This window comes from Syngnathus floridae, chromosome 19, assembly GCF_059516105.1.
Source record: "Syngnathus floridae isolate MCC-2025c chromosome 19, RoL_Sflo_1.0, whole genome shotgun sequence".
Taxonomy (NCBI): Eukaryota; Metazoa; Chordata; class Actinopteri; order Syngnathiformes; family Syngnathidae; genus Syngnathus; species Syngnathus floridae.
This window is the reverse complement of record NC_142431.1, coordinates 1,941,457-1,960,026: the sequence shown is the minus strand read 5'-3', so window position 1 is coordinate 1,960,026 and position 18,570 is coordinate 1,941,457. Positions and strand designations below refer to the sequence as shown.

At 44.9% G+C, this 18,570-nt stretch overlaps 5 protein-coding genes across 15 annotated transcripts; 2 read left to right on the top strand and 3 right to left on the bottom strand.

The window, feature by feature from the left end:
* Positions 1–2,608: 2,608 nt before the first annotated feature.
* On the bottom strand, positions 2,609–13,048 carry pigh (phosphatidylinositol glycan anchor biosynthesis, class H). Of its 5 annotated transcripts, none has more exons than XM_088361684.1 (17): positions 12,960–13,048; positions 12,192–12,484; positions 11,342–11,956; positions 10,553–10,673; positions 10,294–10,451; positions 9,443–9,556; positions 6,515–6,689; positions 6,285–6,381; positions 5,926–6,200; positions 5,579–5,836; positions 5,399–5,498; positions 5,133–5,314; positions 3,633–3,668; positions 3,487–3,546; positions 3,181–3,390; positions 3,032–3,115; positions 2,609–2,962 (listed from the first exon to the last, which is right to left on the bottom strand). In XM_088361684.1, the coding sequence occupies exons 13-17, from the start codon at positions 3,654–3,656 to the stop codon at positions 2,891–2,893; spliced, it is 450 nt and encodes a 149-aa protein (XP_088217810.1). In that variant the 5' UTR covers positions 3,657–3,668; positions 5,133–5,314; positions 5,399–5,498; positions 5,579–5,836; positions 5,926–6,200; positions 6,285–6,381; positions 6,515–6,689; positions 9,443–9,556; positions 10,294–10,451; positions 10,553–10,673; positions 11,342–11,956; positions 12,192–12,484; positions 12,960–13,048; the 3' UTR covers positions 2,609–2,890. The 5 variants fall into 5 exon arrangements, with proteins under 5 accessions (XP_088217810.1, XP_088217809.1, XP_088217808.1 ...); XM_088361683.1 differs by having other exon boundaries at positions 5,133–5,257; XM_088361682.1 differs by having other exon boundaries at positions 3,487–3,668; positions 12,960–13,043.
* zfyve1 (zinc finger, FYVE domain containing 1) lies at positions 4,333–9,085 on the top strand. 4 transcript variants are annotated; one of them, XM_088361667.1, is made up of 13 exons: positions 4,333–4,438; positions 5,014–5,528; positions 5,596–5,839; positions 5,953–6,213; positions 6,279–6,493; positions 6,563–6,669; positions 6,743–6,851; positions 6,910–7,007; positions 7,072–7,189; positions 7,267–7,437; positions 7,498–7,678; positions 7,750–7,863; positions 7,926–9,085. In XM_088361667.1, exons 2-13 carry the CDS (start codon positions 5,040–5,042, stop codon positions 8,159–8,161), a joined length of 2,343 nt encoding a protein of 780 aa, XP_088217793.1. In that variant the 5' UTR covers positions 4,333–4,438; positions 5,014–5,039; the 3' UTR covers positions 8,162–9,085. The 4 variants fall into 4 exon arrangements, with proteins under 4 accessions (XP_088217793.1, XP_088217796.1, XP_088217795.1 ...); XM_088361670.1 differs by having other exon boundaries at positions 4,406–4,460; XM_088361669.1 differs by lacking the exon at positions 4,333–4,438 and adding an exon at positions 4,471–4,609.
* Positions 10,211–13,326, top strand: trim54 (tripartite motif containing 54). Of its 4 annotated transcripts, XM_088361676.1 has the most exons (10): positions 10,211–10,243; positions 10,321–10,482; positions 10,560–10,723; positions 11,364–11,532; positions 11,869–11,964; positions 12,201–12,434; positions 12,661–12,683; positions 12,761–12,885; positions 12,962–13,034; positions 13,146–13,326. In XM_088361676.1, exons 2-9 carry the CDS (start codon positions 10,327–10,329, stop codon positions 12,997–12,999), a joined length of 1,005 nt encoding a protein of 334 aa, XP_088217802.1. In that variant the 5' UTR covers positions 10,211–10,243; positions 10,321–10,326; the 3' UTR covers positions 13,000–13,034; positions 13,146–13,326. The 4 variants fall into 4 exon arrangements, 2 of the variants coding, with proteins under 2 accessions (XP_088217802.1, XP_088217803.1); XM_088361677.1 differs by lacking the exon at positions 13,146–13,326 and having other exon boundaries at positions 12,962–13,119; XR_015854355.1 differs by lacking the exons at positions 12,661–12,683; positions 13,146–13,326 and having other exon boundaries at positions 12,201–12,507; positions 12,962–12,979.
* Positions 13,327–13,399: 73 nt separating this feature from the next.
* Positions 13,400–14,599, bottom strand: ucn1 (urocortin 1). Its single transcript, XM_088361686.1, has 2 exons — positions 14,474–14,599; positions 13,400–14,064 (listed from the first exon to the last, which is right to left on the bottom strand). Exon 2 carries the CDS (start codon positions 14,060–14,062, stop codon positions 13,682–13,684), a length of 381 nt encoding a protein of 126 aa, XP_088217812.1. The 5' UTR covers positions 14,063–14,064; positions 14,474–14,599; the 3' UTR covers positions 13,400–13,681.
* A 417-nt stretch (positions 14,600–15,016) lies between these two features.
* On the bottom strand, positions 15,017–18,500 carry mpv17 (mitochondrial inner membrane protein MPV17). The gene is made up of 9 exons (XM_088361685.1): positions 18,416–18,500; positions 18,148–18,209; positions 17,516–17,593; positions 16,957–17,072; positions 16,710–16,802; positions 16,538–16,633; positions 15,936–15,968; positions 15,809–15,861; positions 15,017–15,362 (listed from the first exon to the last, which is right to left on the bottom strand). Exons 3-9 carry the CDS (start codon positions 17,586–17,588, stop codon positions 15,293–15,295), a joined length of 534 nt encoding a protein of 177 aa, XP_088217811.1. The 5' UTR covers positions 17,589–17,593; positions 18,148–18,209; positions 18,416–18,500; the 3' UTR covers positions 15,017–15,292.
* Between the last annotated feature and the right edge of the window lie 70 nt (positions 18,501–18,570).

Genomic DNA, 18,570 nt, shown 5'->3' with positions numbered 1-18,570 from the left:
AGCTGGATGGCCTCTATCTACTCGTCAGACTGTGACCTCATCAGTTTTGGTAACAGGTCGAACCGGGGGGGGGAAAACCACAAGACGTCAGCGGTCTGTTTGCTATTAGAGTCGAGCATCCATCACTCGTCTGCTGTCTTTGAACGGGCCCTTAAAAAAAAAAAAAAAAAAGCCTTCCATAATTCCTCTATCCATTTTGGACATTGAGGACTTAACTGTACTCGGCATCAAACAGTTTTGAGTGGAGGACGCTTTGAAATGTGGATTCTGCAAACAAAAGCTCAGCAGGTCAAAATCAGCCGTCAGAGCGCTCTTCACTTATTTATGAGGCTTAAGCCATTTTATGGTTTTCTGTTCAAAGCCAAACATCAAAAGGGAAATAAAGTGTCATTTTTTTGAACGATGCGTTCGAACAAGCGAGAGGGCCTTGTTGTTGGACCAGTTTTAAGTTCTCAGAAACTCAACTCACCTTCTCATGGGTTGGTCATGTATTTTTCTCAGTGGGTTCTTTTCCCAGGGTTTTCCTACTTCAGGAGTCATCAACCGAGTCGTCCTCTGGCGGCCGGCCAGTTTCGCTCTGGTTAAAAAAAAAAAAAAAGAAGGTTGGCAGGCAGACCTGGAAATCAGCAGGTGCACTAACAGGTCTACCGAGCTTTCCGGTGCTTTTTCAAAACCGCTAAAGCTAAACAAACACAAAGGTCGCTACACATTTGTTTGATTTTTTTGTCATTGGAATAGATTTTCATCAAACATGCTCCACATACTTCAATACAGTGCAATCAATACAAGTGATCAATTTGGAGGACTTGTGACCGTTATGGCAAGAGTTTGATTGACACTTAGCAATCTCTGGGAATCAAGTGGGGGTGGCGTTCTCACACTAGTGGCATCAGCGGGTGAGGGTGGGGGAGAGAGAGCCACGTGAGGTTGGGGGGAATCACGCAATGTTCCTAAAGTGTCGATGAGAAGCGATATGACATCATGGCAATCTTCCGACAGTCACGGTGGAGCTAATTAATATGATACATCGTCCGCGATGACTGGCGTCGTTGACGACGATACCGTGCCATGGCCTCCGAGCGGATTGTGTAAATAAGGTGTGTCTGGACTTGCTCTCGTATCGAGAGTGACTGTTGCCGCGTCGTCCGCTTTACTCACAAAGCTATAAATCCTCTTGCTCAGCCTGTTTGTGTCACCCTCACCAGTTAGGATGAGGGAGGAGAAGGTGTCGATACCACTTGTGCAAGATTAAAACCAAAACAGAAGACACGCTGTGACTTTACAATGTGGCCTTCATTGCAAAACCGAGTTAAAAAACAATAATTAATCAGGTATGTTAATTGCATCGGTACATACCTTACTGGTGCTGCACAAAGAGCTTCATCATCTAATTAGAGTGAAAAGAACATGTGACTTCAGACGTGACATCAGCAGCTTCCTAAAAGGTCAAGACAAATCTTGAGCATGACCCAACACAACAAACATCACATTAAGTGCTGAGGTCATTGTTTAGAATAATATGCATTGAGCCAAAGTCGGCTCGGCTCTACTGCCCCCCCCCTTCAATGTCGACAAGCGGAACCGGTTAGTCTCCTTGCATCTTATCGTCTCGCAGGTGACACTGTGAGGGTGCGGCAACCCCCCCCCCCCCCCCCCCCAATCCGGTCGCCAACGTTTCTCCACTTAGTCTTTTGCACATCTTCTTGATCTCATGCCGACCTAATAAAATGGCCCGTGAGTGTCACTCAACAATCTCATCATCAAGGTGGAACAACTATCCTCTCCATCAATCAGCAGATGACGCCCCGACAAAACCAGCAGTCTCGTGTCAGAACCGGTTGGACCGTGCCGCCCGAAAGGACCGCACGCTCGGTCCACTTTCGAATTCGAATCCAAACTGACAGCGAGTTACACCTGCCCGCATGGACCGTTAAAGAGCGGACACATTTGAATTAAAAACTCTCCCCCTCCAGCGTGACTCACAATAGCGATGACACTTAACACCTTACAAAGGGATTGTGTTGTGTCAACAGTGTGGCTGTATACATTTACAGGCGGCACGAGAGTGAGGGAATACTAAAGACTACGAGTAATAGGGGTGAAAGAGTCCACATCGACATGCCCTATAATTTACTATTAGGGTGGTCACCATAAGATGGGAGCCTCAAGGTCCAGCCTTGTTCCCGGCTGTTTCGCACCTCCCAGGGGGGCACCATTACGCTGTCAGGGGTCGCGCTTCATGGGGGCTGTAATATGCTTTGGCGTTAAAAAAAAAAAAAAAATCACACCCTGTTGCTTGTTTTGTCAGCTTCAGGCACATGGGGTGAAAATGGCCACAGATGGTGGGGGTGAGAAAACACAAGGTAGGAGTGGTGAGTGGACCTTAACACTTGAGATGGTGGTAAAAATAGTTTTTTTTTTTTTTTATAAAGTTGTGCTAGCATGGTTAGATAGCCTGATTATTGCTGCTTAAAACAGAATTTACTCACTGTTTGTAGTTTCCATTTATAGACATCCAAGCGTTTAGTTTGTGGTGCAATGCTGCCCTCTACTGCCAGAATGGATGTAAACCAATTCAGGTTAGTAATAAGAAAACATGGTCGCAAAATGTTCTTCTAGATTTATTAAAAAATATTTCATATGTAAATATTTAAAGTAACAGGAATTTTGAAAAATATGGTTAAAAATATAACTACATTTCATTTTGACATAATTTATGGTCATTCTATCATTTGGTATGTCAAGTTTTAGCACATTATAAGGGCAGAGGTGAATTTATACACCTACAGGGAAGAAAAACATGGCAAATAAAGCACCTCTTACTATTACATTAGTAAATATTATAATCACTAAAAAGGAGGATCTGGCCTGGGTTTGGGTGAGCTGTCTGTCAGCACTTTGACAGAATCTCCTGACAGCTTTTGTACACTTGAATCAAGCAGTTGAGCCTTGGTTTTGAGCTCTGCAAAAAAAAAACACAAAACCAAAATATATGATAACTGTTAATGGTCTAATACTGCTAAGTTCTCACCTCAAACAGCGGCACCACGCTTGACACGCCATCGGAATCTGAGGGGTTCTTCAGCAGTATGGAAAGGTAGTAGATGACCTGATGCTGTAAAGAAACACTTTAGCTTTACGGTGTATGAAGCACAAAATTTGACAATTATTTTTAATCACCATGTAAATGGCTTCGTTGATGACCACATCCTTGACTTGACTCATCTCAATGAAAGTGCTCGTCTCCCGGCCCGACGCGTAGCTGGAGGATACCTGGATGCCCACCGAGCCAATGATGAGCACTGATTCGTGGTCCACCTTCACCAAGTGGATGTGCAGCATCATTCCCAATAGGGTGAGCAGGATGGCGCCGGTGAGCACGGCTGTGTTCTGCAAGTAGAAAAAAAGATGCATCTTGCAAAATTCCACAATTAGCACCTCCATGCAATTTTGTGATATGATCCTTATTATGACGTCACTACTTACCTCTGTGAAGAAGAACACCGCATAGGCAGCAAGCCAAACGGAGCAAGTGTACACCATCACCTTGCCGATGGAGATTTTGGACGAGCTGACAGTAAACTCTCTGCAAATGCTGCAGTGATTTTGACAATCCAGAGATATTGGTTTACCATAAATGTCCGTGTAGGCTTCATCTTCCATTTTCCCTGCAGAAAATAATAAAAATAAAGTTGGGTTTGAAACTAGGCGGATAGCATCGAGCTAGGCTGGAGCCAAGGTCAGAAGTCGTAAACAAGTCTTTCTTTCTTTTTATCGCCACAATGATTTAGGGAAAGCGAGTACAGATTTTAAGGCTGTCAATGAAGGCATTGGGTTGTAAATTAAAAAGCATTACAGAATTCCTCAAATATAGGCGACTGACAGGAAAGACTGGCAAAACATTGGTTGTTTGCTGTTTACACCGGGGCATCCCGGCTGCACAAAAGTGAGTGTCGAAAATGATACAATTAAGTAGATTTTTTTTATTGCTAGTGCCACGTAGGTAATATTAAATAATTAATTTAAAATTAATGCGTATTAAATCGAGACTTATGGGATACAGATGATAAGGTGGTGTGTGACAAACTAACGTCAACATAAACGGCGTACGCTTTACAATGAAAGAAGCACACTTCAATAGCCGGAAACGCAATGCATTATGGCGAATCCTATAAACTTGGTATAAATAATACTTTTATATCAGTTGTTAAGACGCAAGCCGATCACATCAAAATATATAACTATTAGTATAAAATATTTTTTAAAATACAATATTTAAAATCGAGCAACATGGTGGTTGGTTTAGCTTAGCAGCAAGCTAACGTCATACTACATTTCCCAGTATGCATTGCGCAACGAATGACTTCTCAACCCTGGATAAAAACAAGCCGATCAGCTGATGTAAAAGCAACAACATCTCCTCCTGGGCTCGGACACGGTAAGCTAACACTCTCGCCGAGGTTAGTACGTGGCACCGGAGCGCTATGCTACGTTATTATTAGTCATTGTACTCTTTTAGAACGTGTCGAGGTGGCAGTTTTGTCAAGTCGGGTTAGTCGTCGTCGGCTGGGACCGTTCATCGCCGCTCGCTCAGCCGATTGCCACGAAGGTTGCTGTTGTTGTTTTCCCAAAACACGAGATGTATTGCTAAAATGATTAACGTAATATTCCGAGTTTATAAATATGATTTAATAACTTGGCAAAACATAAAGATGCTGGACGATTGTTTTATCCGTTTTTTTGGTGAACACGTCATCTCATGATATTCATGAGACTTAATGATTATTTTTTCTTGAGATGCTCACGTTACAAGGATAGAGCTAGGTGTTGAGTCTTTGTGACATGATTGTGAGGATACTTGAGTGTTGTTCCAGCCAAAGAAATGATGAAAGCAATTACAAAAAGATAAAATAATGGAGCAGACATTGACTAGATCCTATGAAACAAGTCCTTATGGATAATTAATGTGCTGCAAATTTGATTATTAGAACTATTTTCTGTGTGTGTTGATAGTTGAGTCTCGTCCTCCATGATCAACCATGAGTGGTCAAGGTCCAGCTGAAGATAAAGGCATGAGCGCGCCGCTCGTCTGCCAAGAGAGCTACGCCTGCGGTGGGTCGGACGAGGCCTACTTTGAATGTGACGAGTGCAGCAGTCTTCAGTGCGCCCGCTGCGAGATGGAGCTCCACCGGCAGGAGCGCATGAGGAACCACGACCGGGTACGCATCACCCCGGGCCACATCCCCTTCTGCGACTCCTGCAAAGGAGACGGCGGCGGCTCGGTCACGGCCAGGCAGCTGCGAGCGGCCGTGCGCTGCCAGGGATGCAAGATCAACCTGTGCTTGGACTGCCAGAAACGCACCCACAGCGGTGGAAACAAGAGGAAGCACCCTCTCACCTTGTACCCTCAGGCCAAAAGTCCTCAGGAGAACAGCGTCAGCGCCGGTGAGTCCGAGCTGGACATCCTGAAAGATCAGCTGGACCAAGTGTGCAGCTTCCTGTTGGTGGACGAGAAAGAGGAAATGCAGGTGGGTTCCTTAACGTTCCTCTCTCGATGGACACGGAGGGAAGGACTAACCTCAAGAGCTTGCCCAGGTGAAGGACGAGGAGGAGTTTGTGAACAGACTGGGATGCGACCCAGACGAGCTACTCAAGGTGGTCTCCATTTTTGGGAACATCGGCGAGGGGAAATCGCACACGCTGAACCACACCTTCTTTCTCGGAAGACAAGTGTTCAAAACGTCCTCGACGCAGGAGTCCTGCACGGTGGGAGTGTGGGCCGCCATGGACCCGCTGCACCACGTGGTCGTCATTGACACGGAAGGACTGCTCGGCGCTGGTAAGATGTGTCACGTTAAAATCCCAGTTCCAGAAGTATTTGGACATTTTTTTTGCCGTAAGTGAAAAACAAAATAAATGAGTCACCATCAGATGTGTATTTCTTCCACTCAGGGTCCAGCCAGGGTCAGCGAACCCGCCTCCTCCTCAAAGTCCTGGCCATCTCGGATCTCGTTATTTACCGGACGCGCGCCGACCGTCTCCACGACGACCTCTTTAAGTTCCTGGGCGACGCCTCAGAGGCCTACTTGAAGCACTTTGCTCGTGAGCTGAAAGCGACTGCCACACGTTGCGGCCTGGACGTGGCGCTGTCCACCCTCGGCCCGGCCGTCATCATCTTCCACGAGACCGTGCACACCAAGCTGTTAGGATCAGGTAGAGTACCAAAAGGAGCCCTGAAAACCAGAACCGCTCAGCGTTGACCTTTTTGCAATCTGTAGACAAACCGGCCGAGTCGGCAGAACGCCTCCTCCAGGAGCGCTTCAGGAAGCTGGCTCTGTTCCCCGAGGCCTTCAGCTCCATCCACTACCGCGGGACTCGGACCTACAACCCACCGACGGACTTCAGCGGCCTTCAGCGCAGCCTGGAGCAGCAGCTGGACAACAACGCCACCCGCTCGCCGCGCTCCGCAGGAGTCATCTACAAAGCCCTGCGGGTTCGGCGACATTCCGCTTACCTTTGTCGAGGAAGTGAGACGAACGGCTGATTGCTTGATTCCCGCCAGGCACTGAGTGAACGTTTCAGCGGCGATATCACCGATGATCACATGAGCAGTAACTCCTTCTTCCCTGATGAGTACTTCACCTGCTCCTGCATCTGCCTGAGTTGTGGGTATGTACGGTAGTCTGTCCCTTGAACAGCAAAAAAAAAAATTCCTTGCTAATGATTTTAAGGTCACTTTTAGGTCAGGCTGTAAGAGTAGCATGAATCACCTGAAGGAAGGAGCCCAACACGAAGCCAAACAGCGATGCCGCTACTCGGCGCAATACGACAACCGCATCTACACGTGCAAGGTGAGCGTTCACGTACGTTTAACAAGAACGCTATCGTCAACATGGCTAAACGTTCCAGGCCTGCTACGAGGGAGGGAAGGAGGTAATCGTGGTGCCCAAGACGACGGCGTCGTCCGACTCGCCGTGGTTTGGCTTGGCCGTCTACGCCTGGTCTGGGTAAGTGACAGGTGGGAACCTGAAGAAATGTCAATACTCACTTTTTTTTTTTTCTTCATTGTAGATATGTCATCGAGTGTCCCAACTGCGGAGTGATTTACCGAAGCAGACAGTACTGGTACGGTAACCAGGACCCAGTGGAAACGGTGGTCAGAACCGAGATCCAGCACATCTGGCCGGGGGTGAGGCCATGCTCAATTTGTTAGCGCACATTAGCTGGCAAGGACGTGCCAACCACCAGTTGTGTGCCAATTTTCAGTCCGACAACTTCTTGAAAGACAACCACAACGCCGCCCAGAGGCTGCTGGACGGAGTCAAGTACATCTCCCAGTCGGTGTCGGAGCTCAGCGTCAAGCCGGCCAAGGCGGTCACCTCCTGGCTCACCGACCAGATCGCTCCCACCTACTGGACGCCCAACTCTCTTATTCTTGTATGTTTGGGGGGGGGGCATCACTGAAGAATTGAGCCATGTTTTTGAATCAACTTGTAGAAATGCCACAAGTGCGCAGTGGACTTCCAAACCAATGACACCAAGCACCACTGCCGAGCGTGCGGCGAGGGCTTCTGCGACGCCTGCTCCTCCAAAACCCGCCCGGTTCCCGAGAGAGGTTGGGGGCTGGCGCCCGTTCGCGTCTGCGACGCCTGCTTCCACAACCGAGGGATCCCCACCGGTATGCGAAATGAACATCCTTTTTCGCCGCCATGTATGGAAAGATAGCTGACGTGCCAGCATCTTCTCCAGAGCTCCTGGATGCAGCCTTGGAGGAGGAAGGCGGCACCCTGATCGCCAGGAAGGTCGGGGAAGCCGTGCAGAACACCTTCGGTGCCGTCGTCGGCGCCATTGACATCCCTCTCGGTGAGAAGTGGGTAAAGCCAAGAATCCCGCCTTTGTGTTCTAAACCTCCATGTGTCCACCAGGCCTGGTGAAGGAAGCCGCACGTCCCGCCTACTGGGTCCCGGACCAGGACGTCCGCGCCTGCTGCGGCTGCCAGCGGGACTTTTTGGTCTCTCGCCTCTCCATCCACCACTGCCGCGCCTGCGGTCAGGGCGTGTGCGAGGACTGCTCGCAGGAGCGGCGTGCCGTGCCCTCCCGGGGCTGGGATCACCCCGTGAGGGTCTGCAGCGTCTGCAACCAGAAGTCCGGGGAACTCTAGCAGGAACGATTCTTCCACTTGGCTTTTTCTGGCGACATCAATGAAAGCTGAATATCACAAAGGAACTTGAGAAGAGAATCGTGTTTTGGACAATCTGTTCTCCAACATCTAGATTATTATCCTTTTAGAAGTATTCCAGGGTCCGAGTTAGGGGGCCGAGACTATGAATTATGAAAACAATTAATGATGGAACTCAAGACTTTTGCACAGTATTTTTTTTTTAGTTGGTAAGAAGAATCCTGGTGCTTTTCCCTTTTTTTTTTAAGATAACCACGCTATATACTTCTAGATTCATTCCATTATATCCAGAAACATGTAGTCCTATCCATTCTAATACCACAAGCCTTTAGTTGTTACTTTTATAAAGGCGGACATGAATAGAAAAGCCTTAATTGTGACATATCTCAATTTAAAAACAAACATGACACTTTTCTGTTTACACCGTTGGATGAGCAATATGACATTGTTGAGGCTGGACCCTCAAAACACCTCACGAGCGACATCTTGCAATGACTTGAAACTTGAGCGATGCAAATAAATACGAGCGAGGTGTGCCGGAAATGTACCGGGACTTGGGTCACCACATAGTTCAAAGACGCACGACAGCTTTTCACATTTCAAATCGATTTGGTGACACCAGTTCCTGGAACTTTTCTGACATTGCCTTTAAGTAATTTTGGGAGGGACAGTATATGCCAAGTATATTTGCATGTGTGGATGGCATTTTAAGAATTTTCTCTGACTTATTTTGATGACAAAAAAATTTTAGTTAAATGATGTCAGCTTTCTTTTTTTTTTTTAACCTGAAAAAAATACATTGTTTTATAACATAAAAAAAAACATTAAATCAAAAAATGCTGAAACAAAGTACTGTATTTAAACAAAAAGTGATCATTAAACTGCAATGTTATGGCACAAACAAGAGCAGTCACGGCTAACTTTCTTGCATGAAGGGATGCACCGTTGTGCAACAACGGGGAGATGATGCTTCCCTTTGGGTCATCTTGATTTTATAAAAGTAAATTTCAAACCAGCAATCCAATGTGAAATTGCAGTAGATATATTGGATAACAATATTTAGGCGTATATATGGATACACGTTATTTAAAAACGACTACAAGTGTTGTAAAATCAAGATGACCCAAAGAGAAGCATCATCTCCCCGTTGTTGCAATAAAGTTAGCCGTTAGCTTGGAGAAAAAGAAGCGCATAAAAGAAGTGGTGTTTCAGAGAGTGCTTCTTTCTTTCCTTGCTAAATCGTAAATCGACATTCTGGCTTACATAGTTCACTGACTGCTCCGTTGATGCACGGGAAGGAAGGCAGCTGACCCATTCACTCGTTCGCGAACGGGAAAGTCAGGATTCGTTCCTTCACTGATCCGTCCTCGCGATGAACTGGAAATGCAAATCATTCACTCACTGATTCGTTCACTCACAGATTCGTTCGTTGTGAACGGGAAATGCAATTCGCGACTCGTTCGTGAACGGGAAGTTACGTCATTTTCTTCTTCGTTTTGTTTTACGGCGAGGTGGCACCAGCTTCAATGCGCATTACCGGCACCTGCTGGTTGAAGTCATATGAACTGAAAAAAGAACGAATCACTTTAGGGAGTGATTCGAATCACTTTAGGAAGCTATTCGAATCACTTTAGGAAGCGATTCGAATCACTTTAGGAAGCGATTCGAATCACTTTAGGAAGTAATTCGAATCACTTTAGGAAGTAATTCGTTCACTCTAGTTCACTGAAAACAAAACGAAGAAGCGAGTTAAGCTGTCGTGTCCGGAATGGCCAAAGATGTTACCTTGTGATCAAGAAATCTGGGGTTCGATTTTTGGTCAACGTTCTGTTTAATTTCATAAATGTTATAAACCCGGTTCTCCTAATCACCAAGTATTATACCGTTCGGCCACAGTCCCGTCAAAAATAGTCTCGCCCAGGGAGTAATTGGATGGAGAACTGTCACTGTGTACTGGAATGTGCTTTGGGCAGAAACACAATCCACAACAAACACCCCGGATAAAAATAGAAACAGTCACTGAGCCAGATGGAGACCTCCGAGGTCTTAACAGAACACGGTGAGGTACGCAGCTGAGTGAACTGGGACTTTCTAAAAGCTTCTCGAACCTTTACCTTTTTGTTTTGTTTTTTGACCATCAGCTTTTGATGAACTCTGCCCTTAAACCGTCTGGCGGATCGAACATGGAGAACCTCCAGAAACAGCTGGTGTGTCCCGTCTGCCTGGAGATGTTCTCCAAGCCTGTCGTCATTCTCCCCTGCCAGCACAACCTCTGCAGAAAGTGCGCCAACGATGTCTTCCAGGTCTTCCAGAACTTTTAATACATCTTCTAATCTATTCACTAAGGTCATTTTAAAGTACGGTTCTTCTTACATTGCAGTCGTCCAACCCGTCGTGGCATTCTCGAAGCTCGACCAGCAGTCGCTTCCGCTGCCCGTCGTGCCGCCATGAGGTGGTCCTGGACCGCCACGGAGTCTACGGTCTGCAGAGAAATCTGTTGGTGGAGAACATCATTGATGCATACCGCAGACAGCAGGACTCCAGGTGGGCTCTTCAACCAAGAGCTGAAATCACGTTCTCAATTAGTCAATCAAATCAACTACATGATATTGAACTAAAATTGCTTAGAATAATTATCTTTGTAAATCTTGTAATTCTAAATTAAGTCAAACAAAGCCACTTGTTAAAATAGTCATGTGCCTGTTCAGTAGTTGTAATGAATAATACAGCCACAAGAGGGCAGCTTTTCACCCCGTCTTATTCTCAATGGCACTTTTCATCAATGTTGACGTCAATGTTGATATTTTTAAACATGACGTTTAATAATGGTTTAGAGAATTATTTCGATTATTTTTGTACATATTGTACGATACATGGACATCATAAAAATGAATAATATTGACATGTTCAATTCTAGCTTTGGCAGCTGCAGAGTTGCTGCAAAAGTGTCAAATACAATTCTATTGTGTGTCTGAGTTGTAGTCACATTGTGATGATGATGATGATAAGCGTGTGTCACAGTCACACTGACTGTGTTTGCAGATGGGCTCTGCCATCCAAAAATAAACAGGATTTTTCTCATTGACCGTGCATGACACATCACATTTATATAATATAAACCCCGCAAGCTGGGAAATTTTTCAAAAAGCATCTTGAGCTCACCTGTGACTTCCTGCCCGGACAGGATGTCCAGCGTGAAGCCGGAGTCGCTGACGTGCGAGGAGCACGAGGACGAGAAGATCAACATCTACTGTTTGTCCTGTCAGATGCCAACGTGCTCAATGTGCAAAGTGTTTGGGTGCCACAAAGAGTGTGACGTGGCGCCGCTCAGCAGCGTCTACATCAGACTCAAGGTAGCAAGCGACGGAACAAAAATCATAAACAATAGAGGACAGCATGGGACACGTGTAGGTGACACACAGGATGAGTAACTGAAATCAAAGTTTGGAGAAAAACATGAGAAATCTGCCCGAACATGAAGATCCAAAAGGAGTGTGAACGTCAGTGGCGATGAAGTCATTTTAAGCATTTGAGTCACACAAAGACACAAAAGTGTGTGCGTACACGAGGCTGTGTTGACATTTGTCCGCCATCTGATTCACTCAAATGTGAAATGGAGATCAAGTCCATGACGAGCCGTAGATATTGATTATCGTTTGTGTAAATGTGTGTACCTTTGTTGATTGCAGACAGAAATGAGCGACAGCATCGCCGGACTGGTCGCCAGTAACGACAACATCCAGGCTGCCATCACGCACATGGAAGGAGTGCGTGACTCTGTCAAGGTAACGTGCACACAAAAAATTGGCCACCAGGGGGTGTAAACTGCAGGAATAACAGTCGTGCTTGACAGAGGATAAAGAATATATGCCTGTGATTTTTACCATAGTCTATAGATGGCATTTCCCATTATCTGTTAGCATTATGCTAGCTGACTTGTATCACAAATTTCTGGTGTGTAGTCAAGTTACAGCAGTTCAAGTCTGTATAAATGTGGTCAAAGCGTGTTTACCATCCTCAGGAGAACGCTTGCAGGTGTCGCGAAGAAATCGCCAGCCAGTTTGAGACTCTGACGGCCATCTTGGACGAGCGCAAGCAGGAGCTGGTACGTCTGATCACCAGGGAGCAAGACGAAGAGCTGCAGCGTATACGGCAACTCATCAGCGAGCATCGACAGAGGCTGGAGGACAGGAGGGAGCTGGTGGAGACGGCCGTGCACGCCGCCGACCACACGCACGCAGCGGTCTTCGTCCAGGCCAGTCTAAATATCTAGCCGTCCCTCCATCTGTCCATCCCGTCATCCATCTAGCTGAGTCACATTCAAAGCAGTAAGACTTCCATCGTCAAAATAATGTTGTCCTTGTGGCGTCCCAATATTTTTGTCTTAATTGCACACTTTTGTATAATTGTGTCCTATTTGTGTTCAAGTGGCGTCCCAATACTTTTTGTCCTCGTGATTTTAATTTCTGTCTTTCTCACAGAATGTCACTGTCATACTGGACAAGTAAGTTGATTGAGTCGTTGTGATGTGTGTTCTGTCCTACAGTGTGTGCATTTATTTTTGTGTATGTGTGTTGTCAGAATGTCAGCGTGCGCCCGCGATGCCAACGTCCTGCGACCGCAGTTGTCCTTCGACAACATGAGCCATTTTGTCATCGACGTGGATGACATCGCGGAAGTGCTGAACGACATCCGCTTCCGACGCAGTGTGTATCTGATATTGCCGCATACAAGTCAGCTGGCATTCATTCATGTGTGTGTCTGTGTGTGTGTGACTCACAGGTGAAGACGACCTTGAAGACGACTCCGAAGTGGACTGACAAACTCCGCCGGAATGTCGTGATCCCAGCAGAAGGTGAGGTGTGGACTACTTTAACTCTCTGGCGTCCGTACTCCTCCTACACACGAAAAAAATAATTCAATAAAAACAATATTTGACACTATGTAATCATTTTTGGCTTTGCAGGTGCCCAGGAGGTTTTTGCAGTAATTTGACCACTCATCAATGTTGTGTGTATATTTTTGTATATTTTACATGTAGACAGATAACTGTACTAATAAGCATATATTATTTATCTTCGCTTACAGTAGTTGTGAAAGTCTTTGTCATTCCGACTGTGGTCACACACAGAAGGCGATGCAATAAAGTCATCATAATGTTTAATTCTTTACCTTTTTTTTAAATTTTATGAAGAATATATTAAACTCACAAAACAAAAGTTGGAGTAAGCCAAGAATTGATCATGTTTTAATACAAAATATAAATGGCAATGTGACAACATTCAGCAATGATTTTTTTTTTTACATTTGGTGATAGCAAAGAAAAATCAGTGCAGGTGGAATAAAATAACAACAATCATTCGTCATCAAACACACATAGTCGAGGTCCCGTCTCGTCATTCTTCTCTGAATACAATGTTGCTATTATTTTGCTAGTTTTACTAGAGATTGGTTGAAAGCGCAAGAGACGTCACATGACCGGCCGCTATTTGATTGGACTTTTTACTTCCCGACCTCGTCGAGCAGTTTCTGGTTGACCTGCGCTCGCGTCTGCTGCTCCTCCATACGGGCGTTGTGGATCATGCTTCTCAGGAGGTGAAAGGTCAGGTCGATGGAGAGCGGCGTATACTCTCTGCGCGTCTTGAACTTGGTCGGCTCCTCATCGGTTTCCATCTCCTCCTCCTCATCATTCTCCTCTTCCTCCTCCTTCGGAGCGCCTCTGAGGAAGAGCCGGGGGACGCCGAAGCCCAGAAGACGTGCAGCGGTGACTTCTCCCCTGGTGGCCGCCCTGAGGAGCGTCTGGGTGGCGGCGGAGCAAGCAGGAGGTGGAGGCAGGAGGACCGACAGCAGCAGCGAGGAAAGGAGGAAGGACCAACACTTCATGTCTGCACACACAAGCAATATGCATTCGTGAAAATCCATTTTGTGTAAGGTTTTGTGCTCACAAATCAAAATAAAGTCATGATTAAAATAACATTACTATATTCAGAACTAGCTGGCTCGCTCAACTTTGCTGGCATGCAAATATAAACTAAAAATAAACTGAGAAAATACACAACTTGAAATATATAAGACATTAGGGCACAATGAAAATCTTTAAAACATAATACTAATAAGATTTTAGGAAAATGCAAAGTTAAAAAAAGGGGAACAATGAAAAATATGGAACATTTTAGAGAAAGACTCGTCAGAAAATCACAATTTTTTTTTCAATTTAGTTTGTAAGCAAATGATTAAAATGTTAAATTTAACAAAATGAAGTTATGTGGGAGGAAAAAAAAAAAAGCATCTTACCTGTTCTGTTCTTTTGGCTTGTGCAGGGTCGAGTTTCCGCTGAGGACCGTGTGCGCGCAGGATGACGAGCACGCCGAGTTTTATACACACGCTCTATGATGTCACTGACCCCCCCCCCCCTTCCATCCCGAGTCCCCGACACACACTTTGTCCGCCTTGTCTTGACTCAGAGAACATCTTATCTCCATATTATATTTTTGGATACGATATAAAAGATGAGCCATTATAACGTAATTAATCCCGTGACATGGGAGCCTTTTCCCATCCAAGTGTTGAATCGCGCATACGCCAATTCTCACTTTCTCACAAACTCATGCAGACTTGCATGTTGACAACACACACATACACACACACACACAATTTAAGTCACAGTATTCTTTGTGCATACTAAACATTTACATAAGAGCACTTTAAAGAGAAATTAATTTTTCATCAGTAGGTTGATGTGTCCGAGTACATCTGTGTGACTACATAGATGCGCTTTAATGGATTTAATAGACATCTTTTTTTTACCCCCCTTTTAATGTATAGTTGCAAAACCTATTCAAGGTAAATGTATGTTTTATTTACAATGACTTTGGCCTTACTACAGTATTCACAATAAGGGCAATTTTTGAAATCGGCTAACACAAAGAATTAAAACTTGCTTGTAACGCTGTTTTGTTCAACCCGGGGGTGACACTAAGCGTGTGTTTGTGCGTGTGATTTCCAGAATTATTTGTGTTAAATGTGACGTCCAGTCATGGAGCCGTGAGTCAGTCTGGTGAGGAGCAGCACTCGCGTCGGAAGAAAAATAAACAAAATGGTGGTCGTGGCTTATCACATGATGTTGGCCTTCCAGGTCAAGTAGGAGTTCCAGGCCACGGCCACTACCTGGACCACAGCCAACCTGAGAGCGTCATAAAGACCTTCAGATTCCAAACATCTCACAGGCTGATTGGAAAAAAAAAAAAAAATCTCCTGAATTAACCATTTGAGAGGAGACTAAGGGCAAAGTGGAGACACTTGAGCTAACAATAGCGTGGGTATTTATTTGTGGCGTCATATTTTATTTGGCAGGAGAATGAAGGCAAAGAGGAGATTTGAAAGTACATGTTAGTGGGGCCAGCTATCATGAGCATGTGTTTATTTGCAGGAGGGGAAAATTATTCTCGAGGAGATAATGGGCCATGTGCAGCAAAGTGGAGACTACAGACCGTCAAGTTTCCAAAGCAATTAAAGAGCATCAGGGTCAGCTGTCATTATGATGTGTTTTTTTGTGTGAGACAGATATTATCCGTGAAGAGACTAAGGGCAAAGTGCAGCAAAAAGGAGACTGTGGAGTACATGACTGACCTGTGGTGCAGTGGGATGAAGTAGAAGTTGGCGATCTGCACCGGTGGCCACAGCTGACACACAAAGCATTAGACATTAACGACAACAGTGACTTTTAAATAAATGGGAAAAGTAAATGTAAACTTACATAATAATTGGAGATCAGTGCATCTGTGTAGTCCTGCGGTGACATCACGACAACATTAGCGTATAAATACACACACCCGCAGTGAGCGTGTCGTGTAGTTGAAGGTCACAGCGTGTACACGAGGAAATGGAAAGTTGAGCATGCAAGACTTTGCTATCAGAGTAAAACATGTTTCTAATTATCACCTGACACACTTTCCATTTGTATTATTTTCACGCGTCATTGCAGACGCCGACATGATTTGGGAATGTGAACAATATTACAATGAGGCGATCAAGTGTTACATTCAAGGACACGTCTTCACAAAGTTAAACAGTGTAGCCATTGCTTCGTGCTCAACTGTTTCTAATATTCCGATTGAGTCAGAATAGTTATTTTGCCGTTTAATTCCAACAGCGCCGGTGCTTGTTTGATCAGCATCCTCTGTCATTTGCTTTGTGTCCGGCGTGACATCACAGGGAACACGTCCCGCCTCCCAGCGTCAATAATTGAGCAGAGCAGTGTTTGAACGGCCAGCGCACAAACACGCAAACAGACACACACATCTTTCGGCTTTGGCTGCAATGGTGCTGTTACTTTTGGTTTTGGGACTAATATCTCACCCGGCGCAGCTTGGCAACGTTCTGCTCCACGCTCAGCCCGTTCAGAACTCCTGAAAGAGCCAGGAAAGCTCCCAAGAAACATGGAGCAAAGCACAACTGGACACAAAAGACAACAACAAAAAAGATCATTTAATAAACACTTTAAAATATATTCATAGTTTAGTTACTTTACCTGATCAATCATCATCTTCTTCATGGCTGCACTCTTGCTTCCTCCTACCACCAGACGGTCCAGAACTTTGTACCAGCTACCGATGACCGGGCCCTTTAGACAAAAAAGGTATGGGATTGTTCTATAGTGCACTAATTTACCAGGGGTCGTTGACCTCATTTTCAAAAATTACAGAGGCCGACTCATTATATAAGCCACTAGGGTGTAATTGCCAACACAGGGAAGGGGCATGAGTTTGGAGCCTCACCACAAAGAAGAATCCAATGCTCATCATCTTGCCGGTGCGGCGAACGTCGTGATGAGCCAGTCCGCGTCGCTCGATCAGCTGCTGCGAGATAACGTCGCCCACGCCCACCAGCGAGCCTGCACAAACAAGAGTCAAGTAGCCTGGATTCATCCTTTACATATTGTTATGACCTGGATGACTGAGAATCTGAGAAATATTTTTAAGTCATGTAAAACTTATTTACAATGACTTATATGTCAGAAAGATAGAGAATTATCACCAAAAAATGGGGATTTAATCCCGTTTTTAAATGTTCTCAGAAAAAAAAAGTCCATTTGAACCACAAGTATAATAATAAAACATAATACAATGTCGCCGTCTAGCGGTCAAAAGCTATACTGCAGGGGAACAGTCCAATTACGTACCAATGTTAATCTGTGGCAAGTCCCCCTCTGCCTTTGTTGACATTACAAAGTTCAGTTCATATTTTTTTTTCCATTACTTACACAGAAACCTAACTTTGTTTTATGAAAGTAAACATGGAAAGTTTGTATGTCCATATCTGGTGCACTGTTCTCACCGGCTGTCACAATCTGCACGGTCCAAGGGCGTCTTGCCATCAGGGCCTGGTAGGCCCGCCACAGGCCCGCCATCCTCACTATCAAACAAAACAACACATACATAACTATCCAATTGTCATCAAATATGTGCTTTGGTTAAAAAACTAATGCAGTTTATGGAATTTAATACAAAATTCAGATGTCATGAAATAAGCATCATGGCAACGTTAAACTAGTTAAGATTAGTTAAGCACGTCTCAACGTAACGCATCTGTTTAGGCTCCAAATAAGTGACGTTACGTCGTTTATTTAATTAACTTGTTACACTGGAGATGAAACGCATCCATCAGAATAGAAAGAATTTACTGCAACTAGTCAGAATATAGGAAAACTTTTTGAACAAAATCACAACGCCGAATGAAAGAGCGGTTTCTAAAACCAAGAGGAGAGACTCCATTTTCTAATGACCAAAAAGTGCGTTTGCAAAAACAATGCATCGACTTTTAATGTTGCTGTTTCTAAATGACATGTCGGTGTCACGTGCTGCTCCAGGTAAACTAGAACGTAACATTGCAGAAACATTAGTTTCAGTTTCTCGCTCGAAATGTGTTGAATAAACGTCATGGGAAAAAGGAGTGAAATGTCTACGTACCCTTTTTTGATAAGCTTCACTCAGGGGAAGCTGATGATGCGTTCATGTACCTTCGTGCACTCCTTGAAAAAACAAAAACAAATACACGTAATACTTTCATTAGTTATGAAAGGTATTGTAATTCAACACCATAAAGTAATCCGACAACAAGGCGTGACAGTGAGTACAAATTCGGTATTTCGTAGAACTTTAACATTCCAGGAAAAAAAAGGTGAAATAGCCCAAGAAAACTGTAAACATAAGCAATGAAATATGGATCTGTTCCCACCTTTTAACACGGGAATCTTAAACGCACACCACACGCTGCAGTGATTCTTTCCAACAGCCTCTGAAGGCCACACGTCAAGCCTCCTTTCGTCACTTCCGATGGATGAAGACGAGCCACCAAGTACATCGCCCCCTGGTGGACAGGACCGAACATTG